This window comes from Podarcis vaucheri, assembly GCF_965113315.1.
Source record: "Podarcis vaucheri genome assembly, chromosome: Z".
NCBI lineage: Eukaryota > Metazoa > Chordata > Lepidosauria > Squamata > Lacertidae > Podarcis > Podarcis vaucheri.
The window spans coordinates 35,156,847-35,172,159 of record NC_138758.1 but is presented as its reverse complement, the minus strand read 5'-3'; the positions used below and the strand labels follow the sequence as shown (position 1 = coordinate 35,172,159).

Sequence of the window (15,313 nt, the reverse complement as noted above, 5' to 3'; positions counted from 1 at the left end):
GAGAGAAGATTCATTTCCATGTAGGAAGATTGTCTACACCAGAATCAGTTAGGGATGGGCTGAGCAGTTAATTCCATCCTGTTTAGGTCTCAGTGGCACACAGTCATAGGTCTGTTGCATTTTGTAGTAGGACAGTATGTCCTGACCCATTCTGTTTTCTTGCTGTCCCGTTCTATTTTGTTGCATCTCATTCCGTCCTGTTCTGTCCTGTTTCTTTGCATGCCATTCTGTCATGTGCACTTTGTGTACCTTTTATATGTAAAACATACTTTCCAATGCTTTCTGGTGCACTCGCAAGTAAAACAGAAAAACACACCATGCACTTCCTGTGATTCTTTTATGCAATAATACATATTTTCATGCAGCCTTTTTTGCATGCTCAAAGTACACTACAAAATCAGGAGCGAAGTGTCATCTGACTAGGAGGCATGTTCAGATCCACAAACAAGTGCGGGAATGTTGGGTGAAGTCAGTCCGCCATGAAAAACAGACCAAGTGAATCCCACCCCTACAAGCAGCTATTCTTTAGAACTATAAAGTGAAGAAAAAGAAAACCTGAGAGTCTGTCTCTGCTCCAGCCTGAATGTGTGGTTTCAGGCAAAACAACGTTGCCTTGCCAGATATCTGACCTAGAAAGAATGAGAATTAATTTGCCCCCCCCCCCATGTCCAGAAGTAGTACTGTGATTTCACTTGGAATATAATACTATACCCCAGGACCACCCTGAGCATTTTCATACAAAGTTCAAAACAGTTTGTGCCTAAATCCTGGGTCACCTCCAGCACTAGTAGCATCTTTCCATCTGGCAGAGCACTCACCTTGCTTGGAGTCATGTTTTCCTCTCCACAGAGGCTTCTCTGCCACTTTGCCGGCTGCTGCTCTATTTTATAAAACTGCTGGTTTTCTTGCTGCATCTGTTGCTGGACCTGCTGCTGGAGCACCAACATGACCTGCTGTAGGAATGCTGCTGTTTCTCCCTCCATTTCGGCTCAGGAACATCTAGCCCTCAGCCCTTTTCCTCTAGAAAACACAGGTCCTACTTCTTACACCAGTGTGACACACCACCGCAACCTCTGAGCAGTATGAGATTCCAGGGGTACCACGAGCACTTGTCAGGATCTGGGTTACTTTTTGGAACAAAGAGGCAAAGCAGAGACTGCAGTGTCTTTATGATATATGGATTACTTACACAAATATACAGCACATCCTGTAGAGGGAAGTGAGAGGCAGATGGGGCTTGTCTACCTGGGAAGGGAGCCCCTCTAGGAGAAGGAAAACTGATCCTAAACCTCTGCTGCCTTGTGGAACATCTATGGGAGAAAGGGCTAAGGAGGAAACCCTACTCAAATCCAGAGTGGAATCCCTAAGGTTGTTGGATGGCGCCTTGTACGCCTCCTTTGGAAACTCCTGTAGCCAAGTTGGTGCCAAATGTATTGCTCTGCTTCCCTTTGGACCACATCAGTGCGGCTGAGAGTGGGGTCTTGTCTGGTCAGCCTAGGACCTCTGTATACACTGTCCATGCTTGCACTGCAGAGAGGTCATTTCAGTGCTGCTAATGCAGCAGTTTGACTTCACACACCCCAGGCCCACTCCATTGTCTCTCAAGACAGATGGATGCCAACAACATACAATCTGCATCTAGATGGAGAGCGTTCAGAGCATTCAAATCCCCAGAGGGTTGTGCTCCTCCTCTCATTGCTGCAGCCTCAGACTCCAAGAGACCCCAAACATCATATCTGATCCTTTCTACAGCATAAAACAGACATTTCCCCTCCTGCTCTGGTCCCCCCCCCCACAGCTTGCAAAGATGACACTTCTTCCTGTTCACTTATGTCAGTACCCACTGCAATTCCCCCCCTCCCTCCTGAAAAGCTGGCCTTTTGTCTCTGCTAACTAAGGACACCTCAATTCACAGAGGGGCTCTCACCATTTCCACCAGTCTCTGTTAATGGCCTTTTTAATTGGTTAACAGTTCAGCCATTATCAGCATTTGTTCTTCCAAGGCCCTCATCCAGCTATCTCTGCCAAACTAGCCCGGCTTAATAGCATAAATTGAGTTGGGCACAATTTAGCCAAACCTCATTTAATTCTAACTTTTACTGAACCCAAGGATTGTGTGTGACTTACACCCACAAACTCTGGCATCCAGAACCTGTAGTAACATATTTCCCATTCCAAATTCACCAGTTAAAAGAATAAAATGAAATAAAAACACTCCATGAACATCAGGGTCAGGATTTTGGTGGTAGAGAGGAAGATGAAAGACCTATGACGTTTCTTACAGATGTTTCGTTAGAGACTGAGTGTGCTCATTAAGGGCCAAGCTAGATAAGAGGAGTCAGGCCAGAGATTAGATCCCATAACACTGGGAGGGAAGTTGGATTAGGGCCCTGGCACCAGAGAAGAGGATTTAACCTATCCTGAGTGTGAGAGAGAAGGGGGAGGCAGAAAGGGAGTGTGAGAAAAAAGGAGGCGGTGAAGAAAGTGAGCAAGATAGATGGGAGGTGGCAGCAAGGATGTGTGAGAGAGAAAAGGAGTGGCAGAAACAGAAAAAGAGGGAGAAGGGAAGTGGCAGAAAAATAGAGGAAAGGGGCGTGTCTCCATCCCCTTCCAGCTGTGGTCTTGCCTACCATTGGGTATGGAGCTAGGTGGGGAAAAGACTGCCCACCTTTGCCCTACAGGAAAGTAGCCATATGGTTCAAAACTTTTGTTGCAGATCTGGGGTAACAAGAGTTTTGGGGTGAAAGGATACCTGTAACTGCTAGTTAGGGAATGTTAGAAACTAAGAAATGGTAACATTAGATAATACTTAGAGCATTGAAGAGAAGATGCCAGACGCTAGATTTAAAATGCAGGCTAAACCAGGAAATCTCCTGGGGAGAAGGACTATCAAGGGCTGGATCTAGGCACATCAAAGAAGTGTTTCAGTTAAAAGCCACAGTTGTAAGCTTTGCATGAGAAATTGGGTTGGCAAAAACAGAACTCCACAGCACCATTTGGTGTCACAGTGTTATCATGCCTGAACAACGCATATAAAGCGCTTTTTCTTTGCCAATGCAGATGAGTCCAAGGTGTAATTACCTGACAGTGGCCAGTCATTGACCCTCTTTTACCTGAACTTCGAGTAAATAGTAGAGATGAGAGGGAGAAGTTATAGGAAAAATGTGTCCTTTTGAAATTTAGCGGTTGGGGAAGAACGGGGTGAACTCGGTGAGTTGCTGTGAAGGGCAGAACCATCTTGGCCGCCTGGGACAGAGGCACAGAGATTCTTTGCAGGATGCCTTGGACTCCAGCGCTGCACTGCTGTGGGGAACAAGCCCCTCTTGATACGTAATACTCTGAACTCTCTCCCAAAGTAGACCCAGGTGTAAATATGTGTACAACAAACCATATTTCTTAAAGACACTAGTCTCCACCATGCCTTGATTTCCCAATGGAAACACAACACTGGAACCCCCTGAAATCTTTCTGCTACTCAGCAGAGATTGGGAATGATGCACAACCATGTAACACTTTGAAGAAGACCAGGATTTGTGAGTTTATTTTCTTTCTACTGAGCAAAGATATCTGATTTCTGTCCAAGTTGTTATGCACTTCCAATTTCTTTCCCCCAAAAGCCGGCTTTAGCACTTAGAGCCGCTTGAGGTTAGCTATGGCACATCACACGTATTTTCCCCTTTCCACAAGCGTAAGCAGAAAAAAAGCCATATACCGTGAGACAGTCCTGGCACCTTTTCCATGGGAAATTGCTGGAGCAGGCGTGTAGAATCTCAGGCCTAGAGGGGCCTCCAGCTACCTCTGTTTGGGCCTTGGGATGCCTCTTCAGCTCACACCCTTCACTAGCCTGGCTTCATTTGTGAAAATGGCTTGCAAAAATGCATTCTATCAGGGAAAAACACTTTGCGAAGAAGTGCCCATTAGGCAGAATCAATCTCTCTCTCTCTCTCTCACACACACACACACAAACACACACACACACAAACACACGCGCACACACACACACACACACACACACACACAAAATGCATATTACACTCCCATCAGATGTCATGGAAATAAACTATTAGGCTTTTAGAAGACACCTGAAGGCAGCCTATATGGGGAAGTTAATTAATAATAATAATAATAATAATAATAATAATAATAATAATAATAATAATTTATTTGTACCCTGCCCATCTGGCTGGGTTTCCCCAGCCACTCTGGCCGGCTTCCAACAAAGATTATAAATACATTAAAATGTCACACATTAAAAACTTCCCTGAACAGGGCTGCCTTCAGATGTCTTCTAAATGTCAGGTAGTTGTTTACCTCTTTGACATCTGCAGGGAGGGCGTTCCACAGGGCGGGCGCCACTACCGAGAAGGCCCTCTGCCTGGTTCCCTGTAACCTCACTTCTCACAATGAGGGAACTGCCAGAAGACCCTCAGCGCTGGACCTCAGCGACCTGGCAGAACAATGGGGGTGGAGATGCTCCTTCAGGTATACTAGGCTGAGGCCGTTTAATGAGTGACTGTGTTCAATATTTTAAATTTGTTGGAAGCTGCTCAGGGTAGCTGGGGCAACCCAGTCAGATGGGCACCATAGAAATAAATAAATAAATAAATAATTTTTATTATTATTATTACTAAGATGCTGGTGAATAAGGAATTTTTGAAAAAATTGCATGAAGTGGAAATGTGGAGAACTTGAACTTTAGAATGGAGAGAGAGAGAAAAATGAAATCGAAAGGTTCACCTAGATACATATCCCACTATCCTTGTCCCTGCTGTCTGGGGCTGATGGGAATTAAGAGTTGAGCAATGTCTCAAGAGCCACAGGTTTCTCATCTCAGCTGTGAAGGAGAGCACTTCGTTTCCAAAAACTGACCTGGGAGAAGGGGTGGGTGACGGGTCCTGCCTTTCCAAACAATTTCTGGGCAAAGGACATCCCTCCTAATCTGGCCGAGTCAGTGTGAATTTGTTAAATCCACGTTAAGCACCTTGTTTGCTTTTGCTAATTCAGACCACCTGAGATTGAACCGGTTCCGTTTGCTAAGAACTCGTGTTAATTAATAAAGCCTATTTATTTGCTTAGAGATGTCTGCAGCCTCTGGGTCAGGTTTTACCATAATTGTTATTTCGAGGGGGTGGGGAAGGGATTCTCGGGGAGAGAGAGGTTAGAGCTAACTAGAAAGGAGCTGCATTTATTTTTCTTTGGCGGTATGTACAGCTAATGCACTCCAGGCTATTTCCACCCCTTCAGCTAAGCCGAATAAGAGGAGAAGGAAGGGTTAAAGCAGAGGTGCCAGAGGAATAATAGAACTGTAGAGTTGGAAAGTCTCACCCCCAGGAAGGCAGGCGGGCAAGCTTAGAACTGGCTATTCGCTTTGGAAGGGAGGGGAATTATCAACAAGTTATTTTAGAGAAAGAGTGGGAAACCCTTTTCAGTCCAAAGGCCACATTTTTCCTCCGGGGTGGGGGGGTGGGGGTAGGGGGTGCACAAGCCAGTGGTGGGAGGAGCCAGAGGCAAAAGCAGACAGAGCAACCAATACAAATTTCCCCCTTTGCACAGTGGATTAGTTTTTGCACGCATCCCCCTTTATCCCATACTCTCCAAGTGTCCTGATTGCCCAGGGACAGCCCTGGAATTACAAAAGCTTCTGATTTGATATAATAATAATAATAGTTAATAATAATAATAATAATAATTTATTTATACCCCATCCATCTGGCTGGGCTTCCCCAGCCACTCTGGGCAGCTTCCAACAAAATATTAAAATACCGTAATATATCAAACATTAAAAGGTTCCCTAAACAGGGCTGCCTTCAGATGTCTTCTAAAAGTCTGGTAGTTGTTCTTTGACATCTGGTGGGAGGGCATTCCACAGGGCGGGCGCCACTACCAAGAAGGCCCTCTGCCTGGTTCCCTGTAGCTTGGCTTCTCACAGTGAGGGAACCGCCAGAAGGCCCTCAGTGCTGGACCTCAGTGTCCGGGCAGAACAATGGAAGTGGAGACGCTCCTTCAGGTATACTGGGCTGAGGCCGTTTAGGGCTTTAAAGGTCAGCACCAACACCTTGAATTGTGCTCGGAAACGTACTGGGAGCCAATGCAGAGCTCTCAGGACTGGTGTTATGTGGTCTTGGCGGCTGCTCCCAGTCACCAGTCTAGCTGCCGCATTCTGGATCAGTTGTAGTTTCTGGATCACCTTCAAAGGTAGCCCCATGTAGAGCGTGTTGCAGTAATCCAAGCGGGAGATAACCAGAGCATGCACCACTCTGGCGAGGCAGTCCATGGGCAGATAAGGTCTCAGAATGTCCCTATTTCCCATCAGTGCCACTGCCGCCGAGCTTGGGGGTGAGCATGAGCCAGTGCTTGCCCTGGGCGACAGCTGCAGCTGCAAGGGAGCGCCCAACTGCCTCTCCATGGCCACCTTAAATGCCAGCCTCCTCTCTTGGGCAGCTCATAGCGGCTGCTGGAAAGTGGGTGAGGAAGAAGAGATCTGCCACCATGGCCGACGCATGGCTCTTGAGGTACAGGCAGGGAACATGGTGGTGGAAATGCTCTGCTTGCAGAGTGTTGAGTAGGTTCAGTTGGGGAGGGGGAAGAGTGAGAAACATCCCTGTTTTCATCTGAGGAATGTCTGAGGGTATGCTATCTTCCATCCAGGCAGACAAGAAGCGTGACCAGCTCAAAGACACATCCCTGCAGGACAAAATCACTAAGAGAGGGTGCCAAGCAGTGAAAGGTGTGGCCTGGGAAGGGTTCTGAGGGCCAGGTGGAGAGGTCTGAGGGGCTGCATGCATCTCCAAGGGCTGAGCCCCCCACCCCCTGTTTTAGAATGAGTCTCTTGTGCCCTTAATCCCAACCTATCTCTTAGAGAGCAACCCAGGCAAGCAAAACGCTTTGCCACATCACAGCCACTTAGATTTGACACACAGCAGAAGAATCTGGGGCAACCCTGTTGAAAATCAAAGGGGATGTCATAAAATTATTCCATTTTTTTAAATAAAAAAAAGTGAATTCCAAAATAACTTTCTTTCCCGCCATTAGGGAACAAATGGAAGCCAGATGTTTGCATAACGGAGCGGGAGGCAAAATTGCTGTATAGGATTTCAGGACAGAATTTAAACTGAAACACACGCCCAGGGACCATTCTCTGGCGGACTGCACCTTCCTAGGCTGCATTTTATAGAATCATGTGATAGTAGAGTTGGAAGGGAACCAAAGACTCATCTAGTCCACCCCCCTCTGCAATGTGCAGGAATCTCAACTAAAGCACCCATGACAGATGGCCATCCAATCTCTGCTTAGAAACCTCCAAGGAAGGAGAGTCTACCACCTTCCGATGGAGTCCGTTCCGCTGTCAAACAGCTCCTACCACCAGAAAGTTCTTCCTAATGTTTAGTCAGACTCTCATTTCTTGTAATTTGAATCCATTGGTTCAGGTCCTTGGGTGGGTGGGGGAATAGATAGATACAAATCACCGATGTGGGGTAATTAATAAACAAATGCTACATCCAGAAATGCAGGGCAAGCAAACTCTGGCAATAGAGAAAGCCCCCAACAACAGAGTTTTAAAGTCACAAAAGCAAGCAGCAAAATATTGTGGGGATTTAGGTTGTTAAACCTTTTAAATATCCTAACCTGAGTCACCTACCAGATCTTACCCACACTTTAGCAAGTTTAAACATGCTTTACTTACAAAGTTCCAAACATAGCTGTCAACCTTTCCTCTTTTTGTGGGAAATTCCCTTATTCCAGCACCATTTCCGGCTGCTTCCCACTGCTATCCCGGATTGTTAGATATCCTGTAGACTGTCCCCGGGATAGGTGAGGTTGCTGATCCCTTATTTTCGAGGCTGCTGAGCCCTTATTTTCAAATCTGAAAGTTGGCAGCTATGGTTCCAAAGGTCAGGTTCATTCATTTTTTTCCATGAAGCAACAATTAAACACAGGCAGAAATCTTGGGATACAAAATATAGTGAAATAGTGCTAAGCACGTGGTCTGAGCTTGTATAGAGCAAGCTCAGGCACTCAGTGAGTTCATATGGTGAAAAAGGCGAATGAATAAAGGAGTTAATTTCCTTCCAGGTGAGAGGCATGACTGCACTTTCCCACAGTCCTTCTCTCTGGAGCAGGAGGAAACAAGTCTATTCTTTCTTTCATGTGATAGCCCTCCAAATGGCTATCATATCATCTCTCAGCTTTTTCTTCTCCAGGTACATTAAGGGCATAGTTCCTGCCCACCCAGGTGTGATGTGTATGGATAGCTTTGCTCCGCCTCCACATTCAGAGGCAGCAATGCTTCTGAATACCAGTGCCAGAAACCATAGGAGGGGAGAGGGCTCTTGAGCTCAGATCCCGCTTGCTGGTTTTCCATAGGAAACTGTTCAGCCACAGTGAGAAAAGGATGTTGGGCGAAATGGGCTGTTGGCCTGATCCACCAGGCTCTTCTTATGTTCTTGTGGCTTCATCGTGGCATCATCATTGCCTCTCTTTTGTCCCCCAACAGGTGAGAGCTTGAGTGCATCCCGCAGCTCTGCCAAGCGGAAGAAGAAGCAGAGGAGAAACCGCACCACATTCAACAGCAGCCAGCTCCAGGCTCTGGAGAGGGTCTTTGAGAGGACGCACTACCCCGATGCGTTTGTCCGGGAGGAGTTGGCACGGAGGGTCAGCCTTAGCGAGGCCAGAGTGCAGGTGAGAGTGTTATGTACTGAAGTTCTCATCCTGGGCCAGCAGGGGGATACTGTAGATAGTTTTCACTCAGGTCCACATATGCAAATAAGGGATCGAAAGTGACGTTCAGTGATTGGATAGTTACAGAAAATGGTTACTGTTGTGTTCTAGTGGAGCTCTATATAAGCAGGCTGGCTGAACCCTTCAGTTCATTCTGTTCTGGCCAGTGAATAAACAGGAGCTGTTTGAAGAATCGCTGTGTTGTCTGATATGTTCACCCACAACTTAACAGAGAGGGAGAAGGGAATAGCTGAAGGCAACCATCTTTCCAGAGATGTACACCTGCAGGGACTGGAATGAAGTTGTGGGTGTTCAAGCTCCCTGTAGTTCCATGGTAGAGCATCTCTTGTACATGCAGAAGGTCCGAGGTTCTATTCCTGATAGCATCTCTAGGTAGGGTTGAGAAAATACTATGCCTGAAGCCCAAGAGAGTAACTGCCAGCATACTGAGCTAGACAGTCCAAGGGTCTGACTCAGTTTAAGACAGTTTTCCATGTTTAATTCTGCCCATGCATATTTATTCAGAACCGTGAGGACTGGAATCTTTCATCTTCTTTTAGAGGAAAGGCTGCAGCTCAGTGTTGGAGCATCTGCTTTAGATGCAGGAGGTCCTGGCTTCAGCCCCTAGTGGCATCTCCAGGTAGGGCTGGGAATGTCACCTGCCTGAAACCCTGGAGAGCTGCTGCTGCCAGTCAGTGTGGACAATATTGAGCTGAATGGGCCTGTGTTCTTACTCAGTATTATCTTCCTTAAATTGCAGATTAAAATAACATCCTAGCACTCTTCCTCTCTGCCAGGTATGGTTTCAGAACCGGAGGGCCAAATTTCGCCGAAATGAGAGGGCCATGCTTGCCAACAGATCGGCATCACTCCTCAAATCCTACAGCCAAGATGCAGCCATCGAACAACCCATGGCCCCCCGTCCAACCAACCTAAGCCCAGACTATCTCTCCTGGTCAACAACATCCCAATACAGGTAAGTCCAGAGCAGTCTTCAGTTTTCCTTTCTGTGCAGAAAAGAACCCAGACCCTTTTCCTACACAGACCTATGAAGCAGATTAGCAACAATAATTATATCCATTTTCAAACAAAAGTGCTAACAAGACCAGGGACAAGAAAAGAAGGGAAACTGAAGTTGCTTCAGTTGCCTAGAGAATGCTTATTTTGCAAGGGAGCAGTGCTACTCCACTTCAAAGGGAAACAGAATTTGTAAAGAAATCCAGTTCAGAGAGCAGCATAACTTTGTCAGTTACTGAAATTGCAAATGAAGGCATGCATGCAATCAGAGTCATGCAAGATGGATTGAGATGAAAGTGTGTGAGATGATACGCATAGGCTCCCACAACATATTCAGAAAAAGAATCTGATCTCAAGAAGCAAGTTTGGGGTTTATCTTTTTACTGGTACTGCTAAAAATACAGTCACACACCTCTCTCTGTCCTCCCCCTAGATAACGAATAGCCATGACCAGAGCTCCAGGACATATTACAGCCCAGCAAAAACATTCAAGAAAGTGTGAACCTGTAGTGTAGGGAGAAATTCAGAAGTGTGAGAAAGTCACAGTCACACCCCTTCTCAATACTGTTATAATTGTACAATAATGATAATTAGGGGAGCATTTCAATTATCACTGCAGATCTCCATGTGTTGCCTTTCAGCTAGGTCTGCGATTTTCTGTGCGCACACATGCTCAAATGGTTTGGGGTGCTCCAATATCTTCTTAAGTGGAGTTTTCCATGAAATTCCATAAAACGTAACAGAACTTCCACACCTTCATCTTGAAACTGAAGCCTGTTGTGTTGTCGATGTTACTAAATGCTTAGCTTTGGAGCAGACAGAATGACTCCTTGGTGAGCTTCCCACACCCCTTCTCCAGAGTAACCGTAGAGCAGTGTTTCCCAACCTTTTTTGGGCAAAGGCACACTTGTTTCATAAAAAAAATCTCGAGGCACACCACCATGCCAGATGAGGAAAGGTCACTTTTTACTTATGTAAAATAAAAAAATAAAAAAATAGTAACAGCATAGAAGGTAATGGTTAGGCTAGCATCCCTCTTCCAAATATGCTAGGTTTTTATTTGCAGGGACTGTTCTACATGGGAAGGGGAAAGGAAAGTTAATAGAAGGAAAGGCGGGTGTGGGAGAGAAAGAGAAAGAAAGAGGGAAGGAAGGGGGGAAGAGAAGTGGAAAGGAGGGAGACCGAGGCGGGGGAGAAGCGTCTGGAGAGTTGCTCCAAAGTTTGGGGGGCCGCGGGGGTGGGCGCGCGTCCCAGGAGGCGGAGGCCAGCCCGGGCTGGGAGCCGCGCCGCAGCCCAGGGGCGGAAGGCGGACCGCGGCTCCTAGGATGTGGAAAGGGGACGGCGGCGCAGGGGGAGGAGACCCGCACGGCCTGGGCAGCGCGCAGGGGGAGGGGAGCGGGTCGGAGGCGGGCGAGGGGGGCCGCGATCCCGCGCGCCGCGAACATGGCCTCCTTCCCCGCGGGCCCCGTCGAGCCCCCCGGCCGGGGAGGGCGGCGCGCCCCCGCCGCCGGAGGAGAGCAGAGGCAGGAGGAGGAGGACAAAGGCGCTGCCGAGGAGGCGCGCCAACTTCTGCCAACTTCGGCGCCCGCCCCGTCGCCGCAGGCTCCTCCCGGCCGAGAGCCAGAGGACGGCGGCGGAGCAGGAGGAGGAGTATCGGGTTTGGCGACGGCTGCTGCGTCCTCTCCAAGTGCGGGGCTGGCCTCCACCGCGCCCGATCCTCCGCGCTCGCCGCGCTTCTCGGCGGAGCAGGTCTCGTGCGTGTGCGAGGCGCTGCTGCAGGTGGGCGACCCCGGCCGGCTGGGCCGCTTCCTGGGCTCGCTGCCGCCCGACGCCGAGGCGCCGTGCCTGGAGGCGCAGGCGGGCGAGAGCCAGCCAAGGCGCGCGCGCTGCTGGCCTTCCAGCGCGGCGACTTCGCCGAGCTCTACCGCCTGGTGCAGAGCCGGCGATGGGATGTGGGAGGGAGCTCGCTCGCCGCCCCGCGTGTGCCTATGTGGGGCACGTTACAGCCCCGTGACGTCAGCGCCACGCAGGCAGCCAGGCAGGCAGATGGCGAGAGCCCCGCGCTGGGCGGCCTCTCCTCGCTGCCGCCGCCCCGCCTCTCGCCACCCGACTCGCCCGCCTCCCTCCCACGGCACACCAGGCAACGTCTCGCGGCACACTAGTGTGCCGCGGAACACCGGTTGGGAAACACTGCCGTAGAGCCCATCTTCAGGGGCTAACTTGCCTCCTTTCAGCATTTTTGGTTCCAAACAGCACAAAGGGTGAGAAGAATCAGTGGCTACAAAGCTCCCATTTTTCCCACCTGCCCCAACCCTGGAACACCACACATCTGATGTGAAGTAGGGCTGGTGAGAGATGCGACGTGGGCAGAGGGTGGGTGGCCTTGAGCAAGCAACAGTTGTTGTTAAGACTTATAACTCTTTTTGTTTCCCTCTCTCCCCACCTCGCATGGCTCAGCAACACAGTGCCTTCATACACTTCTAGCAGCCCCACCACGCCCACCCAAGGGGTCAACATGGCCAACAGCATTGCCAGCTTACGCCTCAAAGCCAAAGAGTTCAGCCTTCATCAGAACCAGGTGCCCACTGTGAACTGACCACAGGGTCGTGCCGAAGAGGCAAGCCTGCCTCATCCCCTGCAGCCAGGATCTCCACCCCCGCCTGCTTCAAAGTCCAGCCCCGCTGGGCAGCCGAGACCTTGATGATTCTTGCTCCAGCAACACCAACACCTTCATACGTTGTCCGTCTCTCTTACTCTGCCCTTTGTCTCTTTCACGTCCTCTTTGGAAGACAGATGTTCACAATGTCTTTCTTTCCCCCCAAATTAAATTCATTGGCTTTGAGGAACAAAGGAATGGGACACTCTGGCAGGGTTTGATTTTAGAAGATGGGGTGGACAAGAGAAACTATCAAACCCTCCATAGGCGATGTGAGAAGTGTAAAGCCAAATCGCCCTACAGTTACTTCACCCTTTCTTTTCTCAGCAGATCAAAAGTTCAGAGCTGAAGTTTTGAAAGAGAAGAACTTTACCTCCTGAGAACTTGATGAAAGTTTCTGAACCCTGCTGTACCTGTATTCACTCATCCAGCCCCACATGGTACAAGTGTACATTTTGGGGGTATACAACAACTCAACATTGCTATAACAGAGAGGCTGTATTTTTCCTTTTTGCTCAAATGCGCACACCCCATTCCTTTAAAAACACCCTCTGGGTGATAAGAGGGGAACTCACAATAACTCAGAGTGGTCCTGTAAGAGATTGCCAGATACCCTGCTTACTCTGCTGGTTTCCACAGAGGTTGTGCGCCATTTTGAGGGTCATGCCCTTTGGCTTTCAAAAACTGGTGTGTGTGTGTCTTTAGGATGAGCAGGGTATTGGTTGATGGGATGTTGAGTCCCAGAGAGGGACAGGACTCAGAGGCAGGGAGTGCTGAATGGATCGGATGCCCCAAGACACAAGACTGTCATCTATTCACGTTCAACCCCTGGAGGCATAAGCATCCCCAAAACTCTCATCACAAAAAATGAAGCCCCTGGAGCCCTCTGTCAGCAGCCTACAGCCATTCTGCCCCAATCCAGGAAGGCTGACATGGTATGTATGCCGTGTGGTTGTAAGAATGGCTACAGGATGTGCAAAACAGGGGAGTTGGTAAGAGGTGATAGACACCCCTGAAATGCGGAAGGGTCCTAGCAGTGCGCTGCCAGTGACCTGCATTATAAACTATTCCAGGGTGAACACAGCTCCACCTCTCTCTCACTTAGCTTATTTTCCCAATCCACCTTCTCCCAGAGGCCTCTGGCACATCTTTCGCAGCCAGGGACCCTCACCTCATTCCTGCCAATCACAGATGGAGTCCCACTTGTACATGTCACGCTGCCTTCCAATCAGCCTCTGCCCTTGTCGCCTCGCAGCCAATCACCTCTGGCTCGGGTGGTGAGTGAGAAACAGTGTGACCCTCAACAGGAGATACAGAAAAGACGACGAGGGATGGATCAAACCAACTCTCTTTGTACCATTTCGTACCCCGTCCATGTGCCCATTTGCTGGTGGGGGAATTCGGGACTCTGCGTGTCAGAGAGAAGCTGTGATGGCTTGAGGGTTTTTGTGAAGATCCCAGCTTTTTCATAGCAATTGGAGACTATGGAATTGTGTATAAGGAGGAAATGCAGGTTGTTCCTCCAAATAATTTGAACAGAATCTCCTGCCAGTGAAGGGAGAGGGGGAATCGCACTGCCTACAGGAGCCTAAGTAAAGGGCAAGAGGTATTGAGGAGTTTGAGCTTTGCAAATTCCGGTTGGTAATGAGCTGATTTTTTGTTTCCAGGATGAGCTTCTAGACTCAAGAAAATGTTCACAAAAGAAATAATGAAAAGTCAAATTTTCATTTGGATTTTTTTTTAAAAAAACAGATTGGGGGGGGGAAGGGGGATGGAAGAGATTTGCAAAGCAGCACAGACCAGGAAGAGCTAGAGGAAAGAAACCCAGTTCTGCAATTTCTCCCCAACTCAAAATGTTGGTGGTTATGATTCCAAATTATTTCAAACTCTACGAGTTTCAAGGAACTCTCTTTGTTTCAAAATGGCTGCCAGAGATGGCATGAACATAATAGTGGCTGGTGAAATCTGGCTGTTTTTTGTTTTTGTTTTTTTAAAATTCAATGCTTATAAAATAAATATCAGATGGTTTCTACATGCCGCATTCAAACCACCTCTGTGATTTGGTATTCGTACTGTGTTGTGTCTCATATCGCTAACTTGGAGGAGAGCATTTATATGGAGAAGGGCAGAGCCAATATCCCATGCCACATTTAGCCTGGACAGGGGAGTCCACTCAAAGTCAAGCTGAGCAAAATATTTTAAAAAAATCAAATGGAAATTATAACTGGTAGGCCCGCAAAGAAAGTCTGAAAGGGGTCTGTCTGCGGTATTATTAATTTTATTTATTCGTTGCATCTATACTCCACATTTTCCTCAAAGTAAGCTCAAGGAGGTGTACATGGTTCTCCACCCCTCCTTGTTTAATCCCCAAAACCCTGAGAGGTAGGCTGGACTGAGAGGCAGTGACTAGCCCAAGGTCACCCAGTGAGCATCATGACTAAGAGGGGACTTGAACTCTGGTTTCCCATGGCCTAGTCCAACTCTCTACACCATCACTGCACCATACTACCTCTCTATTACTACTGCTGCTACTACTACTGTGCTTGCCCTTCACCAGCAGGTCCCAGGTCAGGTTGGAACAACAACAGCAATAAAAACACCAGTTAATAGTTCCTTGGAAAGATGAGCTCCAGGACAGGTATTTTAAAAGATGAGGAGGCACTGAGACCCATCAATCCCATGAGTCTCAAACCCTCGGTGTCTTAGGGTCTTCTCCTGCATGCAAAGACAGGCTCCAGCATATTTAGTGCACCAGACCAACTGTGCGTCCCGTGGTCAAGAAGGCAGTTTCTGCATGTGCTGTAGAGGCAAGTGAGGGGCAGATGGGGCTTGCCGTTAACCTGGGAAAGGAGCCCATCTTGGAGAAGGAAAATGCTGATCCTAAACCTCCGCTAACTTGCGGGATATCTTTGGGAGAAGAAA

The 15,313-nt window shown here is 48.3% G+C and overlaps 1 protein-coding gene across 3 annotated transcripts in view; it reads left to right on the top strand.

Moving 5' to 3' along the window:
• The window catches only part of PRRX2 (paired related homeobox 2), a 63,516-nt gene extending 49,078 nt beyond the window's left edge, over positions 1 to 14,438 (top strand). Inside the window, exons 2-4 of one of the 3 annotated variants that reach the window (XM_082207963.1) lie at positions 8,495 to 8,679; positions 9,516 to 9,694; positions 12,722 to 14,438. In XM_082207963.1, coding sequence (XP_082064089.1) covers positions 8,495 to 8,679; positions 9,516 to 9,694; positions 12,722 to 12,740 — 383 coding nt within the window. In that variant the 3' untranslated portion in view covers positions 12,741 to 14,438. Of the gene's footprint in view, positions 1 to 8,494; positions 8,680 to 9,515; positions 9,695 to 12,192 lie in introns of all 3 variants that reach the window. The other 2 variants (XM_082207962.1, XM_082207961.1) reach the window with 2 other exon arrangements.
• The last annotated feature ends 875 nt before the right edge of the window (positions 14,439 to 15,313 follow it).